The 15,149-nt window shown below is 42.6% G+C and overlaps 1 protein-coding gene across 2 annotated transcripts in view; it reads left to right on the forward strand.

The window, feature by feature from the left end:
- Positions 1-9,996, forward strand: part of SERTAD4 (SERTA domain containing 4) — a 12,034-nt gene extending 2,038 nt beyond the window's left edge. For both annotated transcript variants that reach the window (XM_010836873.1, XM_010836874.1), the window contains exons 2-4: positions 3,856-4,048; positions 5,240-5,355; positions 7,487-9,996. In XM_010836873.1, coding sequence (XP_010835175.1) covers positions 3,874-4,048; positions 5,240-5,355; positions 7,487-8,254 — 1,059 coding nt within the window. In that variant the 5' untranslated portion in view covers positions 3,856-3,873 and the 3' untranslated portion in view covers positions 8,255-9,996. The remainder of the gene's footprint in view (positions 1-3,855; positions 4,049-5,239; positions 5,356-7,486) is intronic.
- The last annotated feature ends 5,153 nt before the right edge of the window (positions 9,997-15,149 follow it).

Genomic DNA, 15,149 nt, shown 5'->3' on the forward strand with positions numbered 1-15,149 from the left:
GAGAGGGGCTCAGGCTGGGGCCCCCGACCCCCGGGGGTGTGTCACTGTGGGGACTCGGACATCGGCTGCTGCCCGCCTGCAGGGGGTGGGTCTCCAAACCTCAGACCCCAGTCTTGGGCGTGGGATGGGGAGACCTGGCACCCCGGGCTGGGCTTGGACCCCCGGGTCCCCCAGCCTCATCCCCCTCTGGTTTGGCACCCCATTCCCAGCCGCAGGATCAGACCTAAATCTTTTGGCCTTTCAAAGCAGCAGCTGAAAAATGTATTTCCCAGGGCAGACAGGTGTACTGCAGAGACTGGTAGAAAAGCGACATCTGCCTATTTGGAAGGGTTGAAAGATTTTTATTCCACTCACCCAGACCCTGCCACCACCAACCCAAGCTGTTGATAGCTTGTTAGGGACAATGGCAGATCAAGGGCTTGATTCCACCTGGGCAGGATATCTAAGACTGACAACCTCAAGATGTATTGAAAATATCAGCTCTTTTATTTCCGTGCTTTTCAGTATTGGAGTTAGACCTCTGAACTGCTCTAATGCTCTTAATAAAATGTTTTCCAATGATGGATGAGAGGGATGGGGTGGGCAAAGAATGACTGAGATCCCCTGTTGGATGGCAGGCATCACTGAATCTGCAGCTATCCTGTCCTCTGTGCCAGCCACTCCTATTAGCATCATAATGGCTCCAAGGAGAGAAGAAGCCCAAATTATCTGGAAGAACCATAGTGTGTAAAACCGCCTGGTAACTTTACTGTGAACATTTGCTGGCAAAACTTGACACTTTAGCCCTGGGCCTTTGGGGAATGCTTGAGCTGTCATTCTGCTACCTTGGCTGACAAAGCAGACATGCAGGAGCCTGAGGAGAAAAGATTAAGGGCTTTCTAGTTTTTATTTTTTAAACCCTCTTATAGACAAAACACACTTTAACACCTTTCTTTTGCATCCACTCACCTCTGATGTTAAAAAAAAAAAAAAACTACCATAAATGTGCATCTCTGTGACTTTATCTAGTATTCACAGCTCATACATTTGTGAATTTCAACTTCTGAACTCAGTAGCAGAATTACAATGTAAATCTCACTGAGAAAAAAATGACAGTTCGGATGTGTACACAAAATACAAATAAAACGATCATGTGATATCATGGCTTACTGCCCCATTCTCCCAATTCTTCATGAACATTGAACTTGCCTCCTTAATTTGCTAACATCCCAGTGTAAGTTCTAAATCGACTAGGAAGACTCAATTGCAAAATTTCCTCCCCGCTCCCAAATAATTCCAACTCATTTATATTTTATTCAGACTTTAATATAAAGTGCTTGTGGAACTCAGCCTCTCCAGTTGAGGATTTTGTGTGTAAAAGTTTCCCATTCAAAAAAAAAAAAAAAAAAAACTTACTGAAACTAGATAGTATAAAAGAAAGAAACAAATAGCCAAGATAAAAACTATTATGCCATGATTCAAGCTCAGATGCATAAGAGTAGAATTTCATGTGCTGGAAACAATACTAACAAATAGAAACACTGAAATCCTTAACCAAAAAACTATACAAGGATAAGTCATTAAAATATAAACATACTCTTACTAACATAAAACAGCACAGGGCCCATATAATGTCCTATTAAACAAAGGTAATTGCTGCTAGGGGCCTGCAAATGTTTCTCTTGTCTTACGGGGTATGGATTTGTCAACCTGCTTTAGTTTATATGTAATAAAATTTCCACATAGGCAAAAAACATGGATCTTATTCCCAGAGTCCAACACAAAAGTAAGTGTAAATTTCAAGCGAGAAAATAACTTGCAGTCAATGAGACAGGGCTATGGACTCTGAGAAAAAGCTCTATAATTGTTGTGCTCCTGGCAGTGGCATTTCCTGATAACAATTGTCTCTTAGAATAAGGTAAGAAATTGGACCATTTCATGAGAGTCTTCCAGGGAACAGATTATCATGAGGCTTGATACCTTGTTTGGATGCTGAGTTTGAGCATCCATTCTATTGGGTGATAGAATGGCTTAGTTTGTGAAATCAGTGTGATCTAAATTTCTTGATTGATGACTCAAAGAACAGAATAAATGGTGTGTCTGACCATTTCTTTTTATAGAACTTTTTTTTTTTCTTGAAATAAGGTTTTCTAACAAGTCCTTGCTGCCACTTTTAAAAGAAAAGGTAGGTAGTTCAGACAGGGAGGCCTGGCTTGCTGCAGTCCATGGGTCGAAAAAGTTGGACACGACTTGGCGACTGAACAGCAAAGGTGGTTTAGTGGCCTAAATCAGCTGGGTCCTCTGACCCAGCCACTGACCTGGACATGTCCCCTGTATGTCAGAAGGCCGGGCTTCCTTCTTCACTGAGGTTGGGAAAGAATTTCGGGTCTCAGGGAGAAACCTGGGTGGTGGATGGAGTCACTGCTGCCAAGAGCTTCTCACGTAGCCAGAAGGACATTTCCACTCAAGCCATTTCCCTTTCGCCTGGTGCCTTTCCTCCTTTACCTGGAAGTGGCCCCTTGTTTTAACATGTAGGTAATAATAGTCTCCTGAAAGACAACAGTAGATTACCCTTAGCCCCCAAACATTACAGGCTGTATAATTTGGAGAAGAAAGCAAGAACTAGACCCTTAGCGTCTTTCAAAGACAAATCAGTCTTCAAGAAAGCAGACTTGACATCACTCTTTGTGACCGTTCTTTAAACGGCACAGTGAGATAGTGGAGGTTTGGGCCTCAAAGGAATCGGGCGGTTAATAAGGCACTGAGGCTGCTGGCTGTCACCACTGATCTATGGCCCCGAGGCCTTTTGGTTTCTTCCCCCTTGCACTCACTCTGGACCCCACCTCAAGCCCTACTTAGGACCAGGTAAAGACACTGAGCCCCCAGGGGAACAGCCCCACCACCCCAGGTGCAGAGCAGCCCAGGGCACGTCTTAAGAGCAGAGAGGTCTCCCAGTCTCCCCACAGACCCTGGGGAAGGGTGTGAACTGCCCAGGAGGGCAGTGCTGCGCTGCCTCTTGGAAAGTTTCTGCCTTGCGTCTGAGCTTTGCGGTGTAGAGTTGTCGGCTGCCTCTGGCCCTGAAGCCCTGGCTCCTGTTTAATATTCCGCCTGCTCCGTTGATGTTGTGCTTGGCTCCTGTGGGACTGCAACTCACGGCTGGAAACTGGAGCCAATTTTCTGTCTTCATCTCTCAGTGTTTTGACTGGAGGCAGATCCAGTTCAGGCCGATCAGGGCTGGTGGAAACAACTACCAAGTGTGTCTCTGTCTGCTTCGCTTTGGGAGAAGAAAGTGGAGGGAGCCCCAACATGTTGTAGAGGAACTGGCCCTGCGGAAACCGAGGAAGAGGGGGCCACGGGCAAGTGGAACAGACCAAACCTGAGAGCATCAGATGGAATTCCGCTGAAGATTCCTGCCTCCCCCAGCCTTTTCTTTTGATTGATTAGTGGATTTCATCAAAGGAGACTCTCGGGGGACTTGACTAGAAAATTGATTTTGCCTTATTAATAGAAAGGAAGCGGCAAGGGTTTTGGCCTTGCCTCTTAGGGGTACATTTTCTGTGGGAAGGTCAGGAGGAAAATGTGTTTAGAAGGCAAGGCAGCTGTCTGGAAGAGGGCTGAGGGGAATCTGAGAACAATAAGAAATGGGGTTTTAAAGATCCGCCCATGAAATGCAGATTGCTGAACACAGAGGCTGAGCTAATAGCTGCAAGAGAGTTTACTGAGATTTTTCTTTGAAAAAAAAAAAATGTTTCAGGACAAAGAGGAGGAGCAAGAAGTAAAAGTTTCCCAAAGCAAAGGAAGGAAGATGCCAAGGCCATGCTCTGGCTTGCTCTTGATTAGGGCTCTTTTCTTTTTTTTTTTTTTTTCTTTTTCTAGATTCTGAGGCTGTCAGAGATGACTCTGGTTCTGTCCATGAATAGATTCTGCGAGCCCATTGTCTCGGAAGGAGCTGCTGAAATTGCTGGGTACCAGACACTATGGGAGGCTGACAGCTACGGAGGCCTGAGCCCCCCGGGGCCGGCTCAGGCTCCCCTGCAGGGAGACCGGGGAGCCGGTCCCCCCCTGGCAGGTACTGCCTTTGACCTTTCCCTGCTGCCCTCTGTGGCCAGACTGGTAGATGAGGGTGGTGTCTGGGGTGCCCTCCTGAGCTGAGAGTGCTCCAGGGACTCCAAGGTCCCAAGGAAAGGACCAGGAGTGATGTTAATTGCATGCAGACCTGAATTTCCCTGTGCTGCTGCTTCAGGTAAAAGTCAGGCATTTGTATTTTTAAGAGACCCAAAGCAGATCTTGAAACTCTTCAGTCTGAGTTTCAATTTTCTACCCTCTGGAACTGTATGGATCTCTCAGTGCTACACAAGCCCTGGGTGGGCTTGACAATGAAATCTTTATCCCATGAGACATAAAGGAATGTGCCCTTTGGGCCAGCAGCTATGTGGCTCTTCTTTTTATTAAGCACACAATTGCCTTTGGTATTATAGGTAAAAAAATTTGTAAGCCCAGAAAAAAATATGTTCTCCCTGATTCATTATTCCTATGCTGTAAGGTGAGTTCCTTTGGATTTTTGTGTGCTACTAGGTTGGAAAAAAAGCCAAAACCTAAAATGAAAACAAGTACTTGGTGATGTCCGATTTGCTAAAAAGGAGTAAAAGCTTGGTCTTTGAAAATTAGACCCTATTTTTATTCATGGTTGATATGTTGGATTTTTGAGAGCAAAGAGGACTTTTGTTACCCTGAAGTTTAATTTTAAATGAAAAAATTTGAATTTCATATTTTGAAAGAAGGGATATTATAACTCCAGTGTGCAGATAATCATTTGTTTACTTACTGAGAGCCAGTAATATTTAAAAGTTGTTCAGTGATTAGTGCTTACAGTTAAATAATAGATACATACATTTGAAAAATGGTGTTATCATGAATTTAAGTAAATAATATGAATAAATACCAGTATTATTTAGTTATTACAATACTTCCCTTTTTGAATTTTGCTGTTTGCCTGTGCATAGAATTACGATTCTGAATATTTTGTAAATGCTAAAATATGTCATTTTCCTCTATAATTGTCTAGAAATCCTTTCCTGGCCTGGGTCACAGGATTCCTCATGATAGCAACTATTAAGACTAATGTTTATTTTTAATCACCACATGTACAGACAAATACGTAGCCAAGTTATCTTCTAGAAGGCAAGGAAAGAAAAGCATTTTGTTTGGAGAACCTCTGGCAAACCGCATGTCATTTGTCATATCTGATTTATTACCACAGGATCACATTACAGGGGAATTTCAAATCCTATAACAACATCCAAGATCACATACTTTAAGAGGAAGTATGTGGAAGAAGAGGATTTTCACCCACCACTCAGCAGCTGTAGCCATAAAGTATGTTTTTTTAATAGTCATTATTTTTATTAAGAGTTTAAGATACTTAGTAACAGTTGCTTGATCCATTTCCAGAAATTAAATTGTTCCACCCAAGCAATGAAAATGAGCCACTTCTCAGCAGAGCCAGATTAATCGTTGTCACTTTTTGGGGTCCTGGGTTATTTTTCACAAGTATTTGAAGAAAGAGCCAGCAAGAACTCCTTTGTCCAGAAATAACAGAATTATATAATCCAAGAAATGCCTTTTTTTTTTTTCCACTAATGATTTCATTTTTCTCAAGTTGCGTTCAGGGTTCATGGTAACTGGCGCTTTCACATGTGCAGAAATGCACTTGTTCTTCCCAGACCTGCTCCCCGTCTCTGAGCTCAGGCTCCCGTGGCCAGGGCCACCTGTGTGCCCACCTGGGGATAGTCACCCAGGGCTTTCCTGACCTCTCAGAGGTGGACTCTCTGTCCTTTGAATGTGTGCATGAAAGTAGAAGTGTCCTTCATGGTACGTTTATTACATATGTTTTGTTTGTGAAAATATATAATTTATTCCCAAGAGAAAAACCAAAGCTAACTTTTTTTGCATGAATAAGAAGGAAATGACAGGATCGGGAAAGCACACAGAAGTCTAAAACTGGCTAAGCTTTTGAAATACCAATGCCTTTTCCTATGGTTACCTTCTTTCAGAAACTATCTGCTAACTTAGTGGAGGAGAGGATAACCCAGGCCATAGTTGTTTGAAATGCAGAGAGGATGTTTAATTTTTTTCTAATTCATCTTCCTGTCTTCTCACTCCATTGCCCCCCCTCCCCCCGAGCCTTTAGACGTTGCTCTGACCCTGCTCATAAAAGGACATCAGCATGCCTTGGCAGGTGCTGGGCTTTTCCGTGTATGTGTAGTTCCTGCCTTTGGTCAGCTTGGGCTGGTTTAATTCACAGCTCCTGAGGTTAGCTTTTTTTTTTTTAATGACCTGGAAGAGCTGGGCCCCAGGACAGAAGCATTTTATGTCCATTTTGGTTTCTCTGTTGTGGCTGTAGCAGTTTTCCAAACTGCTGCCAGTTTGTGCCAACCATCACACAGTAATGGCATCACACAACCTGGGAGTGAGTCCTCTGAGTTCCGTTCTGCATCTCTCCTGCCCAATTCCAGAAAAAGCCTACTGTGGCCCTGCAACCAGCAGTTCCCTTTAGGGTTTGAGCCTCTTTCATTATTTTCGTCCCTCTATCAGGCAAAGATAATTGCAAGAATGAAACCCAGAAAAACAGCACAGGCAGAGTGAGCTCATTCTCCTTGATGTCTCTCCCAGGGTTTGAGATATACTTAGGATGACCTGCAACTTGGCATCTTCTAAAAAACATGTATTGACATAGAATAAATGAGTATGTGTGTGTGCATGTATATTTGTATACACACACATAAAGGCCCAGAGTTTCCCAGGTGGCGCTAGTGGTAAAGAACCCACTTGCCCATGCAGGAGACATAAGAGACTCAGGTTCTATCCCTGGGTCAGGAAGATCCCCTGGAGGAGGGCATGGCAACCCACCCCAGTATTCTTGCCTGGAGAATCCCATGGACAGAGGAGCCTGGTGGGCTATGATCCAGAGGGTTGCAAAGAGTCCATAGGGATGCCCAGAGTCAGACAGGACTGAAGTGAGTTAGCACGCACATTAAGGCCCAAGTGTCATAAGAGTCCAGCTTGATAAATTTCACAAAGTGTGAAATAGCCATGTAACTGGCATCCAGATTAAGAAACAATGTAATGAGCAACTTAGAGCCTCCCCAGTGTCCCTCTCTAGTCACCATTTCTCAGCTCTCCAAAGAAACTCCTCCTCACTTCTAACAGCATAGGTTAGTTTGGTGCATTTCGCCACCCCCCTCACTGCATCATTAAAGAGCGGACATCCTGACCTGTCCCTGCCGAGGTCTGAGTTGTGGCTGGATTCCCTAGTGCTCAACATCACCAGTCAGTCTGCTGGGAAGGGGAGACGTTAGCAGCCCCCAGGAGAGCATTGCTAAATGAACCCGAGGGAAACCAGACCATAGCATCCCCAGGCCCAGAAACTGCCAAGAGAGAAATGTGCTGGGATGATATTTTAATAAAGCCCACTTCCTAAGCTTTCTCTTCCCTTTTTGATTTTTAGACCATCTCAATCTTTGAGGAGCGAGCCCACATCCTTTATATGTCCTTAGAAAAGCTAAAGTTTATCGATGATCCTGAAGTGTACCTCCGAAGATCTGTCCTTATAAACAATCTGATGAAAAGGATCCATGGAGAAATTATCATGCAGAATAACTGGTGCTTTCCTGCCTGCTCTTTCAATGGCGCCTCTGCCCAGGAGTGGTTTATGGCTCAAGACTGTCCTTACCGGAAACGACCTCGGATGGCCAAAGAGGAGTGTGAAAAGTTTCACGCCTGCTGCTTGTACCAGGAATGTGGTGGTCACTACCTAAATTTACCCCTTTCGGTCAATGCTAATGTCGGAAGTGCCTCCACCACTGCCTCTTCTTCCTCCCCCTCCTCGTCTTCCTCCTCCTCTCCCCCTCTGCCTTTACCGAGCTGTTCCCAGCAGGTGGATTTTGATATAGGCAGCGCACCTGTTTACAAGGGTGATGGCCAGATACCTGCCAGTGAAATCTTTGTTACTAACGTCCGGTCACTTGGTGTTCAGGAAAAGGCCAAATTAAATGATGAGAAAGTAAATGATGATACCAACAGGGATGGTGGTCCTCTGAGCCATGGACCTGTGGGCAACGACCTTGCTTTTGAGGGCAAAGGCCAATTTTATGATTATTTTGAGACTGGATATAACGAAAAAAGCAATGTAAGTGAGTCTTGGAAAAAGTCCTTAAGGAAAAAGGAGCCTTCACCGAGTAACAAACTGTGCTGCAGCAAAGGCAGTAAAATATGAGCCATCTTCTCCCGCAAACTTTGAAGCATGCACAGCATGATCAATTAGCTCTCATAAATTTTATTTTGAATGGATTTTATAGTTTTGTACAACTGACAATTATGCCATGAACATGCCATGTCATTTAAATGCCTGGAGAGCAGATTGCATAAAACATCTGTATTGTAGGCATCGGCAAGCTACTCATAAATGTGGTGACGTTACCGAGAAGACAGTTGACTTAACACTTAAACGTATATCTTAGTTTTCTTACCGAGAAGATCAGCAGATCAGACTGGGGGACAGTGTGCCCTTGCGCTATTTCCACGACCCGCAAGGAGCCTGTCACTAGCGAGGAGCCTTCCACCTGTTTGCCAGTTAATTAGGTAGTTATTTGGTAAGCAAATCAATATAACCAGCAAAGGATGTCTGCTTCTTCTCTATGATACAGTATTTTTTTCTGAATAAAAGACTGAGGACAGGGAGCTAGAAGAAACGGCTTCCTGGTGCTGTTAAATATTTGGATTCAACCGTCTTGTGTGACAGAGGGAAATAGGATAGGAGGAAATGAAACACCTGACCAGGGGCAACAATCAAGGATATGAGTAGAGGGTGATCCCTGCAAGTTCCTGGCTTGCCTGTGATGGGTGATGAGGCTTTTAGAAAGGTGTTATACAGGGCGATTTTTGGTGCCTTACTTTATCTTAATTTTTGCCAATGTGAAAATTAAGGATAAATCAAGAGTACAGCAGGGATTTAACAAACAGGAAAAAAAATACAAACACAGGGTGGATCAATATTGTTTGGAAATCTTTAACGTCGAACTATTGTGTTCAACTTTTGATTCAACATCTCTATTCTTCCTTTATTTTTTGATGCCCAATTGCTTTTGGATTTGGCATTTTTAGAAAGGGATGGAGGAAACAATAGAGAGAGCTGTTAGAGACCAGCACTAGCTGCTCAAGCTTTTCTATGGCAACGGTCTGTTGCTGGGGTTTGGGTTTTCTGGGTTTTGGGTTGTTTTGTTTTCTTGTCCAATGAAGTTCATGAACCAGTAGCATGCATCATACTTTAATCTGTTCTGCATCATTTCACTCGTTTAGATTATAAAAGCATGTGGTTTTTTATATATGACTTTTGCTGTTGATTACGAAGCACAATGTTAATACACGATGTGGTGATCAATAAGTTTTAAAGAATGTAAAGGTTTTCGTTTGGGGAAAGTTATTTTGGAGAAATGGGACTCATGTCGGCAAAAGCTCCTATGTATTTGGCCAACATTTTTCTCAGTCGTTTTTTTTTCATGTGTACATTGGCCAGAGTGTTCAGAGGGGCCCCTCTGACCATCCTTCCTTCCATGCCAGCTACTCCTCCTGCTAAACTCTATTTCCGTTTCCGAGGTTACTGACTGACTTGGGCCTCCTTACACAATACTTCACGGGAACCAAATTCCAAATGGAGGAAATAAGTTAAGTCCTCCCCGTTTCTCCAAGATAAAGCTTTTTTTATTATTGCTATTAATATTAAATATAGGTCTCATTCATACAGTGTATGAGTAGGATCGTCATTTGGACAATGTCCACAAGGACCAATTTTTAAAACCCGTTCTTGTGTTATGGCTGAATAGTGATGTTTTGTCCTTTATTTTCAATATATGATAAACATTTGATGTTGAAAACTTAGATGATAGATGCTTGTATATGAATGTGTTGTAATAAAGTGAGGTTTTCTTGATATATATTTATTAAAATGATCAAAATTCATTCAGATGTTCGTATTTTAATGACTGTTGGCTGTTTCTCTTTTCCGTTGCTCGTTCTCCTTTAAAAGAAAAACTCAAAGTCACTAGAAACGGTCATGGACAGTGGCCACACAGGCATTTTCAGAGTGAGAGAGCGCTTTTTGAGAGGCCCATCCAACTAGGACTAGAATGGTCCTAGTTTGTAGGTTTACATTTCTGTTGATTTAAGAGCATAGTGTTAATATACGACGTGCTTGGTGATGGATAAGGTTTTATCTTAAAGGATCTGAAGACTTTTTGGCTTTTGTGAAGTTTCTGAAAAAAATAGCATAATGTAAAGTCATAAATATTGAATCCTAACGGATTCCTTTCGAATTGTCAGATTGTCAATTGACAGTTGTCATCTATAAGTGGTTCAAACAGCTGTGGAGGTATTCCATTTAATTCTGTATTATTGTTATTCTTAGAGGCCAGTATTGCACTTGGTGCAAGAGGCGAGCTTGGAACTTCCCAGGTGGTCCAGTGGTTAAGACTGTGCTTCCATTGCAGGGGTGAGGACTCAGTCCCTGGTGGGGAAACTAAGACCCTGCGCGCCACCTGGAGCGGCCAAAAATCTTTTTAAAGGGAGTGGGCAAGCTAGTTGGAAAGTAATTTGCCAAAAGCAGCATTCTTATGAGCATACCACATCTTGGAAATTTGAATATGAAAGAAAGGACTTTGTTTTTAAACTGCGCCCCCGCCTCCAGCGTTACCGGATAATGGTGGCCAAAGCTGTGAAATGATGGAGTTGGTGATTTTCTAGAGAATGCACCAGTGCTTCTCTGAAGGATGAGACCTGCTTTTGAATCCAGTAGCATTAAAATGCATCATAGTTTGTAATCAAGTTTTTGAGTGTAGGACAGTTCCAGCATACTTAAAAGAACACATTTTCTTTAAAGAAAAAAAATCATCCCTAAACATCCATCCAAATATCAAAAATGTTCCTAGTGTTGTTACGAAAGCATTATGGCCTCCTGTGTGATATCTACTCAAGAGATACTAAGTTAGATTTTCCTGAGTGGACAAGGCTCCCCTTCATTGTAAGTTAAGCCTCTGAATTGGGTTCTGTAGTTATATCCTCAGAGATGGGAAAAGTTAAGACCGCGCTCCACACCACACTACTGTCTCTCTATCTGGAAATAATACTCTGCTTTCTTTGCTTTAAGGAAAATCTCATAGGGCCAGAATCCAGACTTTTACAATTTAAATGAGGGGAAATCTTCACTCCAGAAAATGGCCCAGCTCCCCGAAGTTTGCCTTTAATTGCTACTCCCCTAGGCACCTAGGTGCGTGTCTTTAGCCAAATCATTAACCTCCGTCTCTGGTCCTTCCTCTCTTCAAGTGGGTGATTTGTAGATGAGAGCCTGGCAAAGGCTCTTTAAAAGGGTAAAGGTATCATCATGTTATGCTTCGATTCTTAAATCCTATTATTCTATAGTTCACCTTGAAGAGGTCCTAGGGATAAGACAGTAAGGACATGAACCTGGGGGGAAAGTAGGAAAAACTTAAGCCAGGTGAAAATAAATGACTAGTTGACAGCAATCAATAATTAGGGTCAAGCATCTTTGGCCTGATATTTGAAGACAATGGAAATGTTGAACATCTTAACTGCTACTTTGTTACATAGATGCTGAAGCAAGTGCATGTAAGGTCTTTGCTTTTAGAGCTCATAGATAACTTCATCAAAGCATGGCTACCCGCCCCTCCAAATGTGAACTTGTATTACAGCTTTCCTTGAGTACTTCCTTTCTGTATCCAGAGCAAAGAACAACTTGCAGAAAACATGGGTGTTAAGAGGTGTCAAACTCACAATAAATATCAGGCAGGCATATGAGGACGTTTGCAATGCAGCTAAGCTTTTATATCCCTCAAACAAACTATGAGCAAAAAACGTTTCTGAAAATAATTAGCTGTTCAAATCCATTTTTATGACAGCCCCTGAAATTTGTAGTCATTGTATTTGTAGTGCAATCACATTGCTGCCAGTTTTACTAGGCCTTTTCAAAAACAAGGATTTGGCATGGCATTAATAATGATGGTTTAAACTAGATACAGAAATGTCCCGTGAAGATAAGAATGAAATCAATATTTAAATAATAAAAGAGACAATATATGTTTTCTAGGAATTCATTTTAAGATTGTTGTGTTTTGATTCTGTGGTTTAAAATAAATGCATTAAGGATCTTTTAAATGAACTACATGATGCCTTCGGTGCTTTCTTAGAGTTATATAGTATAGCGAATAAGCAAGGTCTAATCTCTTCCCTTGGCTAAAACTTCTCCATTTTATGTGATGTAGCTACATAACCTGAGGTGAAACAGTTACTAGTTTAGAGATTGTTTCCAGCCCTGTGTACTTGCCGTATTTTAGCTGGGAGAATTCACTTAGGAAAAGCACTTGCAAAGATGTAAGTTATGAACACTTGAATCTCGCATCCTGCCATAAAGTGCATCAGCAAGTGAGTTTAATAAAACATGCTGTTTAAAATAGTCTGTAATTTCCTGTTTCTGCATTTCCCTTCACTATCTGTGACAGGCTGAAGAGCGATGACTAAACGAAGGGAATTTACACAAGCTAGTCTGGTGGTGTTTGCAAACCATCACCATGAGATTCTTCTTCTTTGGTAAACAATTCTCTGGTGGGCTGTCTATGGCTGTTTTTTTCCCCTTGGTGTTGGTCCAATTTGTTAATTTTTAAAATGCAAACCACTTATTCACAGCCTGGAAACACCTGCTTTTGACCGCAATGAAACTGATGGAACGTACGGAGATGAAATTAGTCATTTCTCATGAAATTTCCCATATTTCTCAACGCCTTTTGAGGCAACTATTGCCTTGATTTGAAATTATGAAACCTTATAAAATGCCGTATCTTGGGGAGAGAACACACACAGAAAAGAACTTGCAGAGATGCAAGTTGCGACCTTGCTTCCTGCTGAGATCCCAAGACAGTGGGTAAATAGCAGAACCCTGGGGACGGGGGCTGGCTTTCAACAGACATTACCACCATCCAGGTCATTCCATGGGAGCAGCTGAGTCCAGGCATCAGGTGTGGTTCTCCATGACACTGTCCGATTGGTCTGCTCGCACTGAAACTCAGCCTGGATATTTCTAGACAGGGTGCTTTTTTTGCAGATGTCTTCTGAGACAACTGCAATGTGCTAAGCTCAGTTCAGTTCAGATGTGACATAGCCCTTGTATTCTAGCCATCTAGAAGTGAGCAGATCTCTGAAATGCACCTGGCACAGCGCCCTGGCATCTATACCATCCTCAAAACTCATACCACCCCTGTCTGCATAATAAGGAAAAGATGGAGAATGACAGGCAGCAAGGCAAGGGATTTCAGCAACAGGTTGGGGAGTTGATCTCTGATGGAGTGGAGGGGACGAAGTCTGAGGAGTGCCGCCCTCTGCATGCACTGAGTGTACTTTTTTAAGGAGCAAGATTAAAAAGGAAAGAAGGCGATTTGGGGGGGAGGGGTCAAACCTGTTTATAAAGACAGGAAAAACCATTTCAGGAACTAAAGGATTTCCTTAATGTTTTTTTCAAGAAGAGAGAAATGGCTTGTCTGTTCTTTCAGGGAGCTGGGAGGGGCTCTCGTTGTTCTTCAAGCCTGTAGATGCTGTGCTTTTCAAACAACCCACCAAACTGTCTTTGTGAGTAGGTAAAGGCGTTAGCTCATCTCTCCTGTTCCGTTCGGGCACAGGGGTTGTGGGTTTCTCATGAAGCTAGAATGTAGCACAGAGTTAATAGAGTGGGATTTGGAGTCAAACTCCCGAACACAAATTCCAGCTCTGCTAATGTAGTGTGGAAACTTGGCCTTGGCCAGCAAGCCATTTTACTTCCTAGTGCCTCACTTTTCTTGTCTGTAAAATGGGGTGGCATTGCTGTACCCACCTTGTCAGGTTGTCAGGATTCAAGACTTTAATATTAGGGAAGTGACTTGACTTTGCCTGGATGTACACATTATGGATGTAAAATAGTGAGCCTCCATAACTTCTCCACTAATGTGCCTGGATCCTTTGAAGGCTGGAGGTGACAGTACCAGATCCTCTCTTTGGGGAAAGTATTCTGCCTCCTGGGTTTGAAATTAAATAGGGGGATGGTGTCAAACCTTCGAACCCAGTCAAACCTGTGAACCCAGGACCCTTAGACAGCTATGAAAATAGTCATTGGTGTTTCTGAGATATTTTTAATATTCCAAAAGCTTATTGGAAATCATAATGTTTCTAATCAATTGTGCAGGAAATAGTCACATTTCTGTACCTGGTCATATTTCTTTACCTTTGGTTAGAATTAAATCATCTCTGAGTTAACACAGATCAGACTAGGAAGAAACTCAAAACATGAAGGCATTATCTTTAATAAATGCAATTTATTTTGAGGATAGACTTTTTTGGAACACTGGCTATGGGAAAGGAGTAAGAGGTATCCTTTACAAATGAAAAGATTAAAAACCACTAACCTCTGACTCAACCCTAGGATTTGCCAAAGATCAAGTTTATCCAATCACTATATTGAATGATTCTCTTAGACCTGATTTTTACTCAGGAAAAAAAATACAGTTTTGAGTAAATAGATTTATTAATCAGATCAGTCGCTCAGTCATGTCCGACTCTTTGTGACCCCATGAATCGAAGCACGCCAGGCCTCCCTGTCCATCACCAACTCCCGGAGTTCACTCAGACTCACGTCCATCGAGTCAGTGATGCCATCCAGCCATCTCATCCTCTGTTGTCCCCTTCTCCTCTTGCCTCCAATCCCTCCCAGCATCAGAGTCTTTTCCAATGAGTCAACTCTTTGCATGAGGTAGCCAAAGTACTGGAGTTTCAGCTTTAGCATCATTCCTTCCAAAGAAATCCCAGGGCTGATCTCCTTCAGAATGGACTGGTTGGATCTCCTTGCAGTCCAAGGGACTCTCAAGAGTCTTCTCCAACACCACAGTTCAAAAGCATCAATTCTTTGGCGCTCAGCCTTCTTCACAGTCCAACTCTCACATCCATACATGACCACAGGAAAAACCATAGCCTTGACTAGACAGACCTTTGTTGGCAAAGTAATGTCTCTGCTTTTGAATATGCTATCTAGGTTGGTCATAACTTTCCTTCCAAGGAGTAAGCGTCTTTTAATTGCATGG

The sequence above is a fragment of the Bison bison genome, unplaced genomic scaffold (genome assembly GCF_000754665.1).
Source record: "Bison bison bison isolate TAMUID 2011002044 unplaced genomic scaffold, Bison_UMD1.0 scf7180017864067, whole genome shotgun sequence".
In the NCBI taxonomy this organism is placed as follows: domain Eukaryota; kingdom Metazoa; phylum Chordata; class Mammalia; order Artiodactyla; family Bovidae; genus Bison; species Bison bison.